General features: G+C 46.4%; 1 protein-coding gene across 3 annotated transcripts in view; it reads right to left on the bottom strand.

Moving 5' to 3' along the window:
* CEP104 (centrosomal protein 104) overlaps window positions 1–16,888 on the bottom strand; it is a 39,579-nt gene that overhangs the window by 4,457 nt on the left and 18,234 nt on the right. For 2 of the 3 annotated variants that reach the window (XM_023635917.2, XM_070254138.1), the window contains exons 10-20: window positions 15,930–16,127; window positions 15,156–15,323; window positions 14,319–14,492; window positions 12,189–12,365; window positions 8,727–8,933; window positions 8,216–8,323; window positions 4,153–4,189; window positions 3,855–3,921; window positions 3,154–3,262; window positions 1,308–1,446; window positions 1,048–1,115 (exon numbers count right to left, since the gene is read on the bottom strand). In XM_023635917.2, coding sequence (XP_023491685.2) covers window positions 1,048–1,115; window positions 1,308–1,446; window positions 3,154–3,262; window positions 3,855–3,921; window positions 4,153–4,189; window positions 8,216–8,323; window positions 8,727–8,933; window positions 12,189–12,365; window positions 14,319–14,492; window positions 15,156–15,323; window positions 15,930–16,127 — 1,452 coding nt within the window. The remainder of the gene's footprint in view (window positions 1–1,047; window positions 1,116–1,307; window positions 1,447–3,153; window positions 3,263–3,854; window positions 3,922–4,152; window positions 4,190–8,215; window positions 8,324–8,726; window positions 8,934–12,188; window positions 12,366–14,318; window positions 14,493–15,155; window positions 15,324–15,929; window positions 16,128–16,888) is intronic. The other variant, XM_070254150.1, reaches the window with a different exon arrangement.

Here is a 16,888-nt window from a genome sequence, read left to right as displayed (position 1 = left end):
GAGAGGGGAGCAGGCAGGTGGGGGTGGGGCTGCAACAAGGAGCTATGAGCGAGTTATTCAGGGGCATGGGGCCGACAGGGCACCTGCGGTTCCTCTGCTTTCTCGTGTCCTTTATTACGGAGCTGACATTTTCTAAGAGAGAGGATGAGCCTTGGACAACTGGATGGATGAAAGGGCTGGGAGCAGCTGGGGGAAGCCTGTACCTGCTGTTTCATAGGTGGGTTTTCTGTGGTCAAGAGGAAGCTGCAGGGCATTGCTGGGTCTGGGCCATCTTGCTGGCACCGCATCCCAGGGGGCTGGCACAAGGAGAGCCCAGCAGCAGGATGCTGCGGCTGGACTGCAGGTGGCAGTGGCTAAAGGGGATGACGCAGAAGTGGCTGAGCCAGAGGCAGGTCTCCAAAACTGGGCCCTGGGCGGGCCCCACAGGGGCTCAGCATGGCTGTCTGGCACAGAGAGGGCATCACCTGCCATCGTGTTAGCCAGAATGACCAATATGGAGTCTCTGACTCCCTGTGGTCCCTCCTCCTTGTCCCCAGCTCCAGAGGAGCAGGGCACATGGGGAAGGAGAGGGTGGGAATGGAAGACCTTGCCTACTTTCACCCAAGCCACTGAGTTGCAAGCTAACTTATACTGGGGAAGGGAGGAGAGCCTGGATCAGATGTAAAGCAGAATTTCCAAACTGGACTGGGCTCAGTTTTATTATTCAAAAGGGACCAGCGTGTTACAGAATCTGGCTAAGATGCCATTTAGGGCCCCAAATATAGATGAAAGCAATGACCAGGAAAAAATAAAACCATTTCCTGCTCATGTTCCAAAGAGCTGAGACTCCTCAAAGAGACATTTACAGATGTTACGGCAAGAGATGGCGTGACTATGTCGGTAAATGGAAGAACTGTCTGCCAGAGCTAAAGCAGGACCAGCCTGCTCCCTGCAGGCTCAGAATGTTTCCATGTCGTGGTCCAGCACTGACAACGACTTCATCAGCATCACCTAGAAGTGGGCTAGTTACCCCCGTGTTAGGTCACATCCCCGCGTCAGGCCCCTCACCTCTTCTCCAGGTGTGAAGTTCTCATGGCACAAAGGACACCGGTTTGCCAGCTTTTCTGATTTGGCAGCTGAAATGATTTCAATAAAACAAGATTTAGTTACTTCTGTGAAACTTGAACTAATGGCAGAAAAACAGGACGTATCACCCGACGGCCCAGCGGACACTTTGTCTGACACCCCTCCAGCTGGGCCTTGCCCAGGGAGCACACTGGTGACACAGGGCGTGAGGGCTCTTGGCGGGGGCCTGAGGAGGCACTCACGGTTACAGTCTTTCATTTTTATGTGTCTAGGCAGCTCTTCTTTTAAAATGGCCTCGCTGCAGCGGTAACACTTTCCAAACCCGTCTTTTTTGTCACATTCTGTCAGCAAGTGCTCCGTCAAGCTGGATATCTCGACCACCTGGATTCCAAAACACAGAAGAGAGCTGAGAACACGGCCGTGTGTCCTGCCCTGGCCACCCTGCGCAATGTGTGCCTGGCTTCCTGTGACGAGCAAGATGAGCACGGTTTCCTGTGTCGCCGCACGAGAAGGTCAGCTCTGCTCGGGAATTTGTTGCCTCTGGCACTTATCCACTGGGCTTCTGTGGTCATTATTCTACTTGCTAAGGACCCCATGTCCATCTTGTCCTGTTACCTTGGTGGCAGGTGAAGGCCACTGCTCAGGGTGGGGATGTGGAAGCTCCAGTTAACCCCAGTGTGACACTTGTCTTGGGCAGAATGGCTTGGAGGTTCAACCTGTGGCTTTTGGGCTCCAATCCCGGCCCCCTGCCCTTTCCCGAATGTGCACAGAGACAGGCCCACAAGGAGCGCCACAGGACTCTCTCGTCACTCGGACATCTTGGGCAGGATGACTTATAGACGTCCTAAAACTTCATGCCATGGACTTTGACACACTGCTGAGGAGGCCTGTCACCCTCTCGGGTCCAGATCTGTAGCCCCAGGCTGAGGGGTAACTGCTCAGAGGGCGCTGTGTCCCTTCCAGCTCTCCTCTGCAAGACAGAGCCTGGGACAGAGTCCCGGGTCGAGGGAGGAAGTCACTCTCCTCTCACTTCTCCCCCTTTTTAAGAGGAAGGCCTCCTGCAGCAGAGGAGATTAAAAATTGGGGGTAGGGGAAGATTTTTTAAACAGGACTCAAAAAGTATTAACCATAAAAAAGGTTGATGAGGTGGATAGCATTAAAATTAAAAGCTTCTGTTCGTCAAAAGATACATAAGACAATGAAGAGGCCAGACAGAGTGGGGAGGGTGGACCAGCACACACACTGGAGAGGGCTCGCATCCAGTCATGTACAGAGTATGCACCAATCAGTGAGACAAGATCACTGACCGACTTCAAACACGGGCAGAGCACTAGAAGGTGCTTTACAAGAGGGCGGCCAAACGGCCACCCAGTGGACATCCAGAGAGACGCAGGCCGGGAGTGTGACGAGCGCCACCAGGAAGGCTGACTACGTGCGGCTGGCCAGGGTGTGGAGTGCTGGCCTCGTGGGAGTTGAACCCACGACCACTACAGAGCATGGCTTTCACTAGCTCTACAGTGAACATGGGCACACCCAGTGATTCCATAACTAGGTGTGCACCTACAACAGTGCATTCACACGCGCGCCAGAAGACGTATACAACCATGTCTCTAGCAACATCCCTCATATAGTCTCAAACTGGACCCACCTAAATTCCTAAAACAGTAGAACGGATGGATAAATCGTGGAATTCAAACAAGGGAAGACCACAAAGCAAGGAAACAAACATGACACACAAAAATTACATAACGTATGATTACGGTTATATAAAACTCAGAAAGCAAGAAACACTAACTTGTGGTGTCAGAAACCAGGACAGCGATGACACTGGGGAGCAGGGGTGTACTTCGAGGGTACTTGGCCTGCGTGGTTGTTACACGGGGCATTTACTTCGTGATAATTCAGGGAGCTGTAACACGTATGATGTGTTCACATTTACATACATGTGTTATACTTCAATGAAAAAGTAAGAAAAACTAATTGTGGTGATATACATTCAATTACTTTTCCCACAACTTTTCCTCTGGAAATACTAAGGGGGCATATTTTGGGACGCGGCCTTTCAAGCACGCGTGCCCAGCGCCTGACCTGTTTGCAGTAGTCACATCTCGTCAGCATGAGGCACTGCTTCCAGTAATGGAGATCCAGGCCTTCTTCTGTGAAGGAGTCACTCCTTTCCCCACAAAAAATACATAAACTGAAACAAAGCAGAAGAGCGCGACCTGAAGGTGCAGGCCTGGTTTAGAAACACCTATGCTGCTCCGGACGCCGCGCTCGGCACCCTGTTCCCCCCCCAACAGTGTGCTCTCGGGGACAGGTCCCACCTCACTGGGGGCTCAGGAGGGGCCGTGAGTGTGAAAAAGAGGAGGTATTCCAGAGAAAAGCTTAAGATCCCTTCCAATTCTAACTTTATTTGGCAGAATCAAGCCGAAAGCATATTTAAGTCACAAGAAAAGATAAGACAAAGACATTCCCTTAAATTCCTTAGAGATTTGTCTTGGCCACCGCACAGGAAGAGGCTTTTGCTGCTGTGGTGTTTTGTGCCTGTAGTGGCACCTGGACAAACAGGCTCTACCTCTATTGGGTAACGACATGGGAAGCGGTCTTGACTCAGAGTTAATGCTGGTCACTTTAGAGGACCATTTTCCTAGCTTTTAAAACTACCAGCAAGAGCCAGTTAGGGTTTCCATCATCACAATGCACCTGGGAGACTATCTTTATCTCACAGCGTTGTTACGCAGTCCGTCCCTCCGGTCATTACCTGGCGGGTTACAGACAGCGTTACTCACTTGTCCAGATAGTGATTATCTGGAATTTCTGCAGCATCAGGCGGGGCTGCTTTTCTTCCTTGAGTGTCTACAGAATTTAAAAGGAAAGCAATTTAAGTAACTTCTTATAGAAATTACTTTCAAACTTTTAGTAACCAGTTTGATGTGACGCATATTTTAAAAACACAAGAGTTAACAAAGGTAGTAGTGTTTTACATCAGCCCTGGATGGGCTGAGATGCGGCAGGTGTTCAACAGACATCCGACGGATGAAGAAAGCGGGTTTGACAGGCAGTCGCCACAATGCACATTTTACCTACCCTGGTTCTTTGCCTTCACAGCATCGCTTTCTTTTTCCTAAGACACAAAAACAGAGTGATCAGGGACAAATGGCAGTGGTATGAGCGAGAGTCTATCCAGGAGACATTTTGACCCTGAAAGAACGTGCCTAGGTTTGTTTCAAAATGTCTGTCAACAAATAACACAAGTCTATGAAAGAGTCAGCGACACTCTAACGTCTGCAGTCTCCCCTCTCCAGGCTCTTGTCCCCTCACTCCCTGGAGACCACTCTTTGTCAAGGCCACCGCCCTCCTCCAAGTTGCTCACCCATCACCATGTCCCCCTCATCTCCCGCTGGTCTCACAGCCCAGGATTCGTCACCCCTTCTCCTTAAATCCCTTCTTAGTCTGGCTCCCAGGGCGCCCCACGTGCCTCGTCTCCTCCAGCTTCACTGGCTTCACCTTCCTGACGCCAGGGCTGCCTTCTCCAGGATGCAGCCGTCGCCCCTTCTATCTGGACTCACCCTATTGCTGCTCTCGCCAGTTCCCAGGCTTGAAACCCATCTCTGTGCCGAGGACCAAACACGTAAGCCTTTAGTGCGGACTTCTCTGCTTACTCAGCATCTCTGTTTGGATCTTTACTAGTCATCTTAACCTTCATTTGCCCAGACCAAACTCCTGCGCACCCCTCAAGCCTGCTCCTCTGTCTTCTCTGTCACAGATCCCAGCATCTTCAGTCTTCCAGTTACTGAGGGCACAAACTCCGGAGAGACAGCTGACTTCTCTCCCTCTCCCTCTAGAACCTCATCAGACCCATCAGCAAATCCTATAGGCTCGACTTCAAAACATACACAGAGTCCAGTCGCTTCTCCCCACCTACACTGCAAGCACCACCGTGTCTCATCAGGACCCTGGTGACTGCTTCCAAAGGCTCCTAGCACAGTGGCCAGAGTGACTCCATTAATGCCTCATAAGGTGATTGACCTTTGCTCAAAACCCTGGACGGCCTTCTAAGTCACTCTCTCAACTCATCTCCAGTGTCCACGCTGTTCACTGTGCACCAACCACATTGCCTTCCCTGCTGCTCCTCAGCATGCAGGCTGGTTTTCACCTGTGGGCCTTTGCACCTGCAGTTCTCGGCTCTTTCTCCAATGATCTGGAGGTTTTCCTCCACTTCCTCCAGCTCTTTCCTCAAGACCACCTCTCCCATGAGGCCTCTCCTGCCACACTATTTCAGCATGCTGCCCTCCTCCCACTGGAATTCCCTTCTTGGCTTTATTTTTCTGCTTAGCATGTACCACCCTCTCCAAAAAGGATGTATTTTCCTTGCCGATCTCGTTTATTGTCTGTCTCCACTATGAGAAGCAGAGGTGCATGACGGCAGGGATTTTGTTTGTTCTGTTCATTGGTGTATCCCCAGTACCTAGAATACCGCCTGGCACACAGTAAGTGCTTAATAAATATTGGTTGACTAAATGAATAATTTAGGCATCACACAGTTCTTTATGCCAAGGTGGACTCCTGGCAGCACAGGCAGTGATCTGTCACACTCTTCTCCGCCAAGCTCTTTTCCTCGTGTTAGGTGTGCTAACGACAGGGGGGGACTGGACGGAAAAGCTTAGTTACTAGCGGCAGAGTTCACCGCTGGTTGTTGGGCTCAGCTGCTGCGGCCCATGGCGGGATATACCGCCCACGGGAGGTTCCGGGGCTGGGCCTTCGCGCCACCACTCCGGAGCTGCCTCCCAGTACTCTTCCTAGTCTGCTCTCTCTGCCCTAAAACTCTGGGACACACTTTATCAAGCTTTTCTCCCTGCCACTCAGCCTGCTAAACACTGCTATTTTCATTGTCAGTGCTGTTGAGTTGATTCCGACTCCTAGCGACCCCGTGGACAGCAGAGCGGAACCCTGCCCAGCCTTTCTGCGCCATCCTCTCACCTCCCGGTGCTACATCAGACAATGCTTTGCTGCTATTCAAAGGGTTTTCGTGACCAATTTTTTCAGAAGTGGGTGGCCAGGTCCTTCTTCCTAGTCTGTCTAGTCTGGAAGCTCCGCTGAAGCCTGTCCACCATGGGTGATCCTGCTGGTATTTGAAATCCCAGTGGCAGAGCTTTCAGCATCATAGCAACACGCAGCTGCCACAGTGTGACAAGCAACAGATGGTGGTGTGGTTCCCTGGCTGGGACATGAACCCGGGCTGTAGTGAGAGTGCCAGATCTTAACCCCTAGACCCCCAGAAACACTGCTATAGTCTCTACAAAAACTGAACACGTAAACGCACACTGTCTGGGTGAGCAACCAGCCCAGCCTGGGGGGTGAGGGGCTTCTTGGAGTTTCAGTTTGACAGGAGAACAGCATTCAGTGATGTGGTACAAACACGGATGCCGTCTACTACATTTGTAGAAAATTAAACTTTGCACGACAATAAGTAACTTCTATCAAATCCAATCAATGAATATGAAAAACACACATAAGAATGCAACCTTAGAACCGCAAGAGGACTTAATAGGTAAATATTAAACTTGCAAGTGGGGTTCACGTGATTCATGCGCCCACAGGGTAAAGAAAGCAAACTTAACATAACTGGATTGTAGGCACCAAAAACATTCTTATTAATGAGAGGTGGGTTTGTACATTTTGCAGGGAGACAATATAAACAATGCCAAAAGTTGAATTTTAGTTTTCAGAATTTTAGTATACCTTACCTATGCTTTGAACAACTTAGAAAACTGATTAGCAAATTTTAAATCCTTTTTTCTAAAACTCAGGAGCAATTTAAATCAGGCAATTTAAAAATATTCTGTCTTTCACCGAAGTTGTGGAGATGGATGGTGGTAATGATTGCTAACAATGTGAATGCACTTAATGGCACAGAACTGTACACTTAAAAATGGTTAGGGGCCGGCCCCGTGGCCGAGTGGTTAAGTTCGAGCGCTCCGCTGCAGGCGGCCCAGTGTTTTGTTGGTTCAATCCTGGGCGCGGACATGGCACTGCTCATCAAACCACGCCGAGGCAGCGTCCCACATGCCACAACTAGAAGAACCCACAACGAAGAATATACAACTATGTACCAGGGGGCTTTGGGGAGAAAAAGGAAAAATAAAATCTTCTAAAAAATGGTTAAAATGATAAATTTTATGTTATGTACATTTTACCACAATAAAAAAATAGAAAGTGAAAGTCTTAAACCACCATTTCTCCACGGGCATCAGGCATTGGCCCCGCCCCAGGCCCCCCTCAGTGGCCTCCTTTTTCCTTCTCTTAGTGCTGTTCTCATATTCTAGCATTTAGTTGAAATGTTACTGTGACTCTTTGCCAGGCACTTCAACACATAGTCAATCATATTTTCTTCTTTTTCATTTTTTTTAAAACAATTCTATTCTTTTTTTTAAAAACTGGTGCGAACACTGGCCCTGAGGCAGCAGACTGTTAAGTGCACAGGGCGATGCTGTCAACCACAGGCCCAGTGCTGTACCACAGAGCTCTGGACCTACCATCACGCGCTGGGACTCCCTGTTTAGCAACTCCCCGCTCCCTCGCCCTTTCTCTGTCTTTTTAAAAGAAATTTTCTTTCAACTTAGGGAACTTAATTACAAAATCAGTGCTATGAAATTGATTTAACCACAGATGCAGGCAGTTTAGAAGGGACATGTCCACATTCCACACCATCCGACCCCTATTCACAAGCCTCCATAGGCTTACGACTGGGGGCTGCCCCAGGTGCAACAGTGATCTGAAATTCCCTTTTTCATGCTGGAAACCAGACCTGCACACTCAGGCTTCTCTCTCTCCTTTGCTTCTGAAGGAGGCTAAGCTGCTGAGAGAGGAGACCGTCCCTCCACCTCCTCCTCTCTCGTTATGGCAGCTCACTCCACCTCTGGAGCATGAGAGCCTGGATGATGAGCCGACATTGAATCCAAGCCAGCTAACGGAGCATTCCTGGTATTTACCCCAAAACTAATTAAAGAAAAAAAGAGAATAAAGACGCCCATTCGCATAATGCTGGAGAAGTAAATCAAGCACGCTGTGCATCTCTGTAAGGAAACAAACAGCCAGGATTGCAGCTCGAATTGCATTGACTGATGAAAGCCATGTTAGCCGTCCCTACCTGGACCTCGGCCTGCATTTCTCTCAGTGCTGCCAGCTGCCCTTGTAAAGCTTTAATTTCTTCTTTCTTTCGTTTTTCTGCTTCTTCTGTAGCTGCTTTTTTCTGTGCCTGGTATAAAAATTATTTTTCCATTAGAATAGCTTATGAGGGTAGTCTTAGAAATTGGGAGACAAATTACAGCATATACAAATTATGTTTCTTATCCATTATAACAGTCACTAAGACTAATACTAAAACCAGGCTTAAAAGTCAATTCACCAGATTACCTTAATAAATGTTCACTGTCAGATAAACTGCAAATGTCCTCACAGCTATCACCCTCCTGTTTAGCTGGGGAACTGGGAGGGAGAGCAGAGGCAGAGTGGAGCCAGGAGCTGACCTCCGGGACCAACATTCTCAGAGGGCTGTGCTTCCTCAACACGCAGCTCCTTGAAGAACTTGTCAGTTTATTCATGTACCAAGTAACTCACTCAAAATAGGATCGAACATAATTTCATAAAAGTTAACTTACCCTAATTTCAGCATCTGTAGGCCTGCCATCTATTTTAGCGAATCCCTCAAAAATTGTTTTGTAGAGAACGTTCTTGCGCGTGGTGCTGTCGTCTGGAGGGAGGTACTCCAGGACAGAAGCCCCGTGCTGTTTATACATGTCCAAGATAATTGTAACTGCAGTTTCTCGAACCTCATACACTCTGTGCTCCAGGGCACTCACTGAAAACTGAAAAGAAAGTTGGGAGGGGCTCTTGTTGTTATCGATTCTTGAAACAATGAAGTTTATTTTCTCCAGCATAAAAGAAATATAGGTACATCATAAAAATTTGAAAAAATATAGAAAAAGAAAACAACATCCACTGCATTCCAGCCATTAGGTACAGAGTTTTCTCACTTCGTTTACTTTCCATTTGAGGTTCAATTTACGTTGTATATGTAATTTGTTTTGCTTTTATCCACTTAACATATTAACAAGCATCTTTTAGGTTACATCTTCCATAAACTTCAATATTAAGTATTATAAGATATCCCAATCATAGAGAAGAGGAAATATAAACTTCATGCCTCCACCATCTAGATTAACCAATGTTGTAATTTTGCTGTATTTGCTCCCGATCTTTTTGTGGTGAAGAAATAAACCACTGTGGCTCTCATGCAAGTCCCCTTTGGAGTCCCCCAGCCCCAATGTCTCCTTGTCCTGAAGCTGACGTGTGTGGTCCCACCCAACTTCATCTACTACAAAGTGTACACACCATGAGTGCATGTATTTGTGTGTATGTACAGGTTTTTTCTTTAACATTATAAATGGTATACCATGCTTATCATTCTGAAACTTCATTTTTTCCAGCTCAACATTTCTTTTTCAAGATCTGTGTACCTTCATTCCTCATGATCTATTTCATTCATTCTAACTGCTTTATGGTATTTTGTCATACGAATCTGTCATAATATAGGTATCCCATCCCAGACTGATGTTATGTGCTAGGAAATCGACATCTCCCCATGGTCCTTTGGGTGCATGGCCTCTCAGTTCTTGGGCTCCCTCATCCCCACAGTCTCAGCGTGCCATGCACTCTTAGGTGTTACCCTAGACCTTGTCATTCCCATCACTGCACCCCTCTGGAAGCCATGAGTGTAAGGACCCGCCCTCTGACGATCACCTCCTACCCTTCCAGTTCATTTTTTGGTACACCCTCCCCTGACAATTCCTCAATCCCCTCGGGACCTGCAGTCCATTCCCACCACCCACTACATCTTTTCCCATCTGCCATCTCCCTCAAGTCTTTACTGCCCTTGTGTGTGCAGCCTGGACAGCATGGTCCATCATTATAAGTCACTTCTGGCATTCACGCACACCCTCAAAATCCAGGACCCCTTCTCCTTTCTTTGCATTCACCAGGCAAAGTGGAATGTGAGTGCAGACTTGAGAATCATGCTGACTGGTTTCATGCTGGATTTACAGCCACAGATATCATGGGGGTCCTTGGCGTTGCATAGTAGACTGACTTGCAACAGTACCCTCTCAGATGTCAAGGGGAGCATTTCATACTTCCCCTCGCCTCTCAAACCTCCATTACGCATTCTTGGCTTTGAGCTGACTTCTTCCTGTTAGGAGGATGACTGGCCCCTGCTCCACACCGAGCCAACCCTTCTGTGTGTACCCTGGGGCCCAGTCCCTTTGGCTATTCAGGGACTTTGCTCCTGCAGTTAACTCCCCTCGCCCCCAATTTCCTACTTTTATTCATTTCTCCTTCCTTTCCCTCTGTCTGGATCAATCCCACCAGCAACTAGATGGGCCAGAACAGGAGAAGGTGCTCAGTAACCTCTCTGCTCTTCCTTGGTGCACAGCGATGCCACACTTGCAGGTCCCTGTAGTTAGGATGGGGCCATCTGGGTCAATGGAAATGTGGGTGGGAGTGGCTTGGTCCATAGAGACATCCCCCTCACAATGTTCCTTTATTCAGTGACCTCAGAGGTCATGTGTAAAAGTTGGTGGCATCATACTTGGAGGAGACTGAGTCCCTGAGTGCCTGCATGGAGCAGAGTACCTCTCTCTTAGCAAACTACCCTGGACCAGGATGAGGGAGGGCCAGAAACTTTTAGTGTTATGCTACTGAAATCATAGTGTTTGTCACTGCAGCACAGCTTACTGTGACTAGTGCTCACACTGACTTGAAGTGGGTGCTGCCACAACAGGAACGTAAACATGTGGGCAGACTTTGTGCTTCTGTGGTGGGAACAAGGAAACGGAACTTGGAGGCAGGAAAGATGGTGATCCATGTTATGCACAGCAAAAGAGTAGATGCAAGTGTTGCCTAATATAGCTCAGAAGGCAAACCAGGGGCCTACTGAGCTGGTAGTGCTAGAAGTGGATGGAAAGAATCAGTGTTGGTGTATCTGAGCTAAAATTGGCTGGGCTTACTAAAATTGGCTGCCTTTGGCATTTTTACAAAACAAAGAGATGAGCTCAGGAAAGAATGGCAGTTTGCAATCAGAAATGAAAAGACTGTTTCTCTGAGTACAACGGGGAGCATGGCGGGTCTGAGGAGACGAGCATCCTGATCTGACTTGTGTTAACGGCGGCTCTCTGAGTGCTGGTTGAGAACAGACTGCAGGGGCCAAGGACATAAGTGGGAAGTCCACTGAGGAGTCTGTGACAACAGTCCAGACAGGAGACGGTGGTGGCTGGACCTGGCTGGCAGCAGTGGAGGTGTGAGACCTGGCCAGGTTCTGGATGTATTTTATTTATTTCAGTGTCTACATCATACCTCTGTGAATAAAACAGATGAATAAAAATGGCCTTATAGGTTCCTGCCTCTCCTGCTGGTAAACTTACTTATGTCAGGTCCAAATCCAGGCTCTGAGTCGATGGACATGTGGAATCCACAGACAAGAAAAGAGGCGTTTAAATACCGCCTCCACCTCCTCCATTGATAGGAATGGACACAGAGAACTGACATACGGGCTGGCCCACGAGTGTAACACTGTGAGCAGTTTATGTGCACGGCTGGCCAAGACGCTGGCTACATCCTCAGAGCTATACTTGCAACACGTTTGAAATCAGAAGTAGGGAATTTTTGAGCTGGCAGGAAATATCTCTCCTGTAACTTCCATAGCTTCATTAGCTTGTCCAGAGCACAAAAAATACACATACTTCCATATACTTGATAATCTCCATTACAGCGCAGTTAACTCTTATGGACAAAGGTTCTTTACAACTGTTTACTGCCATGGACATAAACCTGCACATATTGAGTAACGATTGGTGGAAGGAGGAGGAGCAGGATGAGACTGCACGTACCACGTGCTGACCGCGGGAGGAGGAGGAGCAGAAAGGCTTTAGGTGCGTTCATTTGTTAGATGAAACCATGACAATTTTTCTGAAATCGCTCCTTTATTCATTGGGTAAACCCTGCCCAGACTCACCGTGCTGCAGGCAGCATCCTGACGCCGAGGCCGTGGAGGCGCGGGGCATGCTTACCTTCATCACGCTGTCGGCGGTGAGGCCCGAGCACTCCAGGCCCAGGTCTCTCAGCAGTCGCGCGAGGAGGGCCACCTGGCTCAGCGCCACGTGAGGGGAAGACTTTGCTTTGAACGGTTGTACCAGATAAGATGGAATAATTTGGAGAGACTTAACTTCCTTAAACAAGGCCATTTCCTGTAAAAACCAACATAATTTGTTAATTTTTACTGGAAAATGCTAAAGGTAATTTAGTATGATCCTCAAAGTATACACTGAAGGAAAGAATAGGGAATGAAAAATGACAGTGACAAATGGCAGTACAATCATTGATCTATAAGCTTATATTTCTATTTAAGACATTATAACAATTAAAAACAAAACCCTGAAGCATAAGAAAGAACACCATGAGCACCTGGAGATTAATGAAAGCTTTACAGAAAACGTGATTGAGAGCTTAAGGTTTCTCTGAGTCTCAGGATTTCCCAACCTCAAGAAAACGGTTTCCTAACTTCTAAAATTCTAAAAGAAATTAGTTTTGCTGTGAAAATCACCACATTAGTATTTATGAAATGTCAACCAAGAGTGTAACAATGTATAATACTCTAAGATTACTAATGGGTTAAGATGAAAGAATGTAAGTACCACTACATTTTTTTATCCTGAGGAAGACTGGCCCTGAGCTAACATCTGTTGCCAATCTTCTTCTTTTTGCTTGGGCAAGATTGGCCCTGTGCTAACATCTGTGCCAGTCTTCCTCTCTTTTGTATGTGAGTCGCTGCCACAGCATGGCTGCCACCAACTGGTGTAGGTCCATGCCTGGGAACTGAGCCCTGAGAGCTGAAGTGAGAGCACCCAACTTAACCACTAGGTCATGGGGCCTGCCCCAACACTATATATTTTAATGTCTCCACACAAACAAGTCTTTCTATAATTAAGATATTTACCGCTCAATTAGCCAGACACAGAAAAAGAAAGAAATTATAAAATATTGAAGCATACGATTTGCAATATAGAAAAAAATCAATTTTTAATAGGTCTGCAGGTCATATCACCTAAAATAACTTTTCATTCTGCCAACACAATTAACTTTATATTTGGGCCTGTGAGTGACTCTGTACAAAGATGAAAGAAAAAAGAAGAATGAGCATTCTTCAGCGAAAGAGTAACAGTAAACACCCTATATGACAAACAGATGCTGCCAATAGTGTAACTGCAGATTCAGCTGACAAGCACGCTGTGCAGAGCAGGGGCCCAGCCTGTGCTGCACTGGAGTCGACAGCCTCAAACATGGCCAAACGACCGAAATCAACAGGGCTTAAAAACAGCTGAAGCGATGACATGTCCTCGTTTTTAACATATCCTTTGAAAGATGATCTCTCCCCCAAATTCTAAGCTATGTTAACTAGGAGTATATTGTAGGACTTGAGTATTACTTATTTTTGCCTTCTAATTAGTATCACTTATTTCTCCTTATTCATTTTCCCTGAAAATTTGTCATTAATTAAACGAAATGAGATTAGTGGTTCTTCATATTGGAAAAATGGTCCCTTTGAGAAACTATGAAAACTTTGGACTCCTTCCCGAGAAAGATGTGCACATTTGCAAAATTTTGTATAAAATTTTAAGGACTTCACAGACTTTCTGAAGCCCAAACATAGGCCCAAACTTAAGAACGCCTAGATTAGACGAATTCATTAGCTAATCTAAAGATAGCAAAATATATTTTCACGCTATTTGGTATAAGCGCATGCCAAAACCTCACACCCGTTTACTTCTGCGGCAACACCCACCACAGCCCTAGCCCAGAGCAGCCGTGTTGGCTGAAAGAACGAAAATATTTAGATCAAGACAGTTACACATTTATTATTCCTTTACTCCCAAATTTTCCACACTGATTTGGTTTTCTATATTTTTTTATTGAAAAAATTAATAGCATATGTTGAATAAGAGGGCCCCTAGAAAAACCAAACTGTTTATCTTAATCACAGTTCGTGTCTAACAGAATTTACCTCGTGGAGCGTAAGGCAAGTACGAGAGCGCGTCCCGAGGCTCCTGAGTAGAGACAGAATCTTGTAAAGTATTAACAAAGTCAAACACCTGTAGGAATGTTCATTATCTATGGTTTTGCATTTACAGTAATGTTCATACCTGAACAAAATTTGAAGCTATAACACGGAGCCGAGCAGAAGAATCTCCAGTTCTGGTGAGCAAAATGGGAATGGTTCTTTCCACACAGTGAGTTGTTTCAAGTTTACTCAGTTTATGTTTAGGAATATATTGTGTAATTATCATTTTCAACAATTTCAAAGAAGCCTGAAAGACCTAAGAAAAAAATGATAACAGGTGAGCTACCATAATTGAATTCCACCAAAAGTGAACATGAATTTACTATTAGCAATAAATATGGACATTATATGGAAAATTACATGTTGTCTGAAAGGCTGAAAATGGCAAATTGAACACTGCTTTCTAAACACAGTAGCCTGCAGGTGGAAGACACATGCACGTATTTCAGAGCATCATACGGTACTCCACACTTCCCCCTGAGGCCAAACATCTGACATTCCTGTTAACTGGATGAGCTCCTGTATAATGCAGACGATGCGTGACTGTGGGACATTCGTTCTTAAGGCCCTTTCTGAGCTAGAAAAATTCCACAGTAGTTCCCAAGCTCCTCAGGCTTCATGGAAAATAAAAACATAAGCTGAATGTTCCATGGTCAGTGAATCAGGCCTGTGTGAAGAGAGGCTTTGAGGAGCGTGGAGAGAGTTACTGCTGTTCAGGACCAGACAGAATGCCCGAGCACAGACAGACCTCGCGGCCTCCTCCCTGACCACGATTCTTGCTGCAGCCCTGCTTCCTGGCTGTGCGGGCTGACGACGATGCCAGTGACCAGGCTACCTCTTGGGCTACTGTGGCCTCCTGGGGAATGTCAAGCATCTCATCCGCAGACACTGGGGCTGCTGAGGGGAACATGGGACTCACCGGGGTCACTATGTCTCTGATGGCTCTTCTAATGAGAAATACCGATGCTCTCAGTGTGCTCTTTAAATCTTCTTTTGGGGTTCCAACAGGCATCTCCATCAGCTGTTTATACAAGGCGAGCAGTGCATCTTCCCGGTGTGACCACGTCTTGGAATAGGCCCCGGCAACCTACCACAGACCAAGAGCCCTGCTTCACTCAGGGTGGGCGTTTCAATGACATCGCCACCACCCCCAATACTGTGCAACCAGAGGTTTTGTTTGTCTCAAATGAAGAAAAATCTACTCTAATAACAGGACCTCTACAGAATAAATATGTGCACTTAGAGAAATAATTTTTTCTAATATGGAAAACTTAAGACCATGTTAAACTATGGAAAGTATTAAAAGCTCCACTCAGAAATACTTTGAAGCTGAGAACCGCAGGAAAGATCCACTGCGCTCATTTCAACAGGGAGACACTTTCATCTTTTGTTTTGCTTTGTCATCCTTTTTCCCTCGAATTAGCTGTTCACAGCGGGAGCAGATTCTCACTACCAGCTCTGTCAATGCCAGAAAGAAACACCTGTCTTAAATGAATACTCATTCACAAAATCTTAAATTCCAGCTTATGTTTCTGCTGTTTCATATAATTAGTAACTATCAAAAGACTTTTCAACTGAATAATGCAGACAAAGAGAAGTCAACAATGTCACAAATATGAATGCCTGGGAGCTCTTCCTGCCTGCTTCCTTTCTACATTATAAGTGCACGTTTATATGGTATTTGCTTTTTTACCAAGGCCTCCCCAAGGACATCGATGGCAGAGCTGGCTTCTCTCAAGGCCTTCTCCGTTAAAGGCTCTGGGTCGCCTGCAGCGCCTGCTCTGGGACCCTCGCTGACGTCCCCGTCACTCTTTTCTGGTCCCACAGCTGCAGCCCCAGGCTGCTTGCGGACGGCGGGAAGCGGCCGCTCATCGTAGGGCAGAGACTCGAGCTGCAGGACAGGAAGGGCGGCTGCAGAGTCCCATGCAGGGTTCTCCCCACTCGCCAACACCGTCTACACCCACAGACTCACTGCTCTGGACTCACTTGGATTGAAGGATGGTATTTTGCTAAGTATCAGTCTTCCTAGAATAATTTATACAATAGGACGTAACTACAAAAATTAGGTCAGGGTTTCTATTCCTTTCTAAACTCATTATAGACCTCAAGTAAAAGTTATTACTTTATTTTCTGACAAGACCTCTGATATTTTCTTAGTTTACGACTTAGAAACAAGTATCAAGCTTCATTTTAAACAAGTTCATTAACAGGCAGCCTTATACTTAAAACAGGCAGCCAATGTTAAAGATCTTTAAACAACCTTTTTCTGCAGTGCCTGATAAAACTCTGCACAGGCAGCTGTCTGTTCCACCCATCTCAGACTTCAGCAGATGTTACTAAGCACCTAATTCAGGCCCCATGTAGACCAGATGGACTTCCCATCCTCATGGTGTACACACTCATCAGGGAGACAGAGATGTATCATTAAACAAGTAAATACGTAGCAGACTTTGGGATAATTAGGTGAGAATAGAAAGAGAGCAATTGCTGAGTCATTTTCTGAGGCAGGTGTCACTGTGACACTGAACAGACAAGAGTAACTATTTTTTCGTATGAAGACCTCCTGAGATGTTAATTGAGTGCATACCATGTGTGAGAATGTTTCTCATATTCTAAAATTTACTCATAATTGTAAGACAAAATACTTTGAGA

Source organism: Equus caballus, chromosome 2 (genome assembly GCF_041296265.1).
Source record: "Equus caballus isolate H_3958 breed thoroughbred chromosome 2, TB-T2T, whole genome shotgun sequence".
Classification (NCBI taxonomy): domain Eukaryota; kingdom Metazoa; phylum Chordata; class Mammalia; order Perissodactyla; family Equidae; genus Equus; species Equus caballus.
This window is presented reverse-complemented; position numbering and strand designations above follow the sequence as displayed.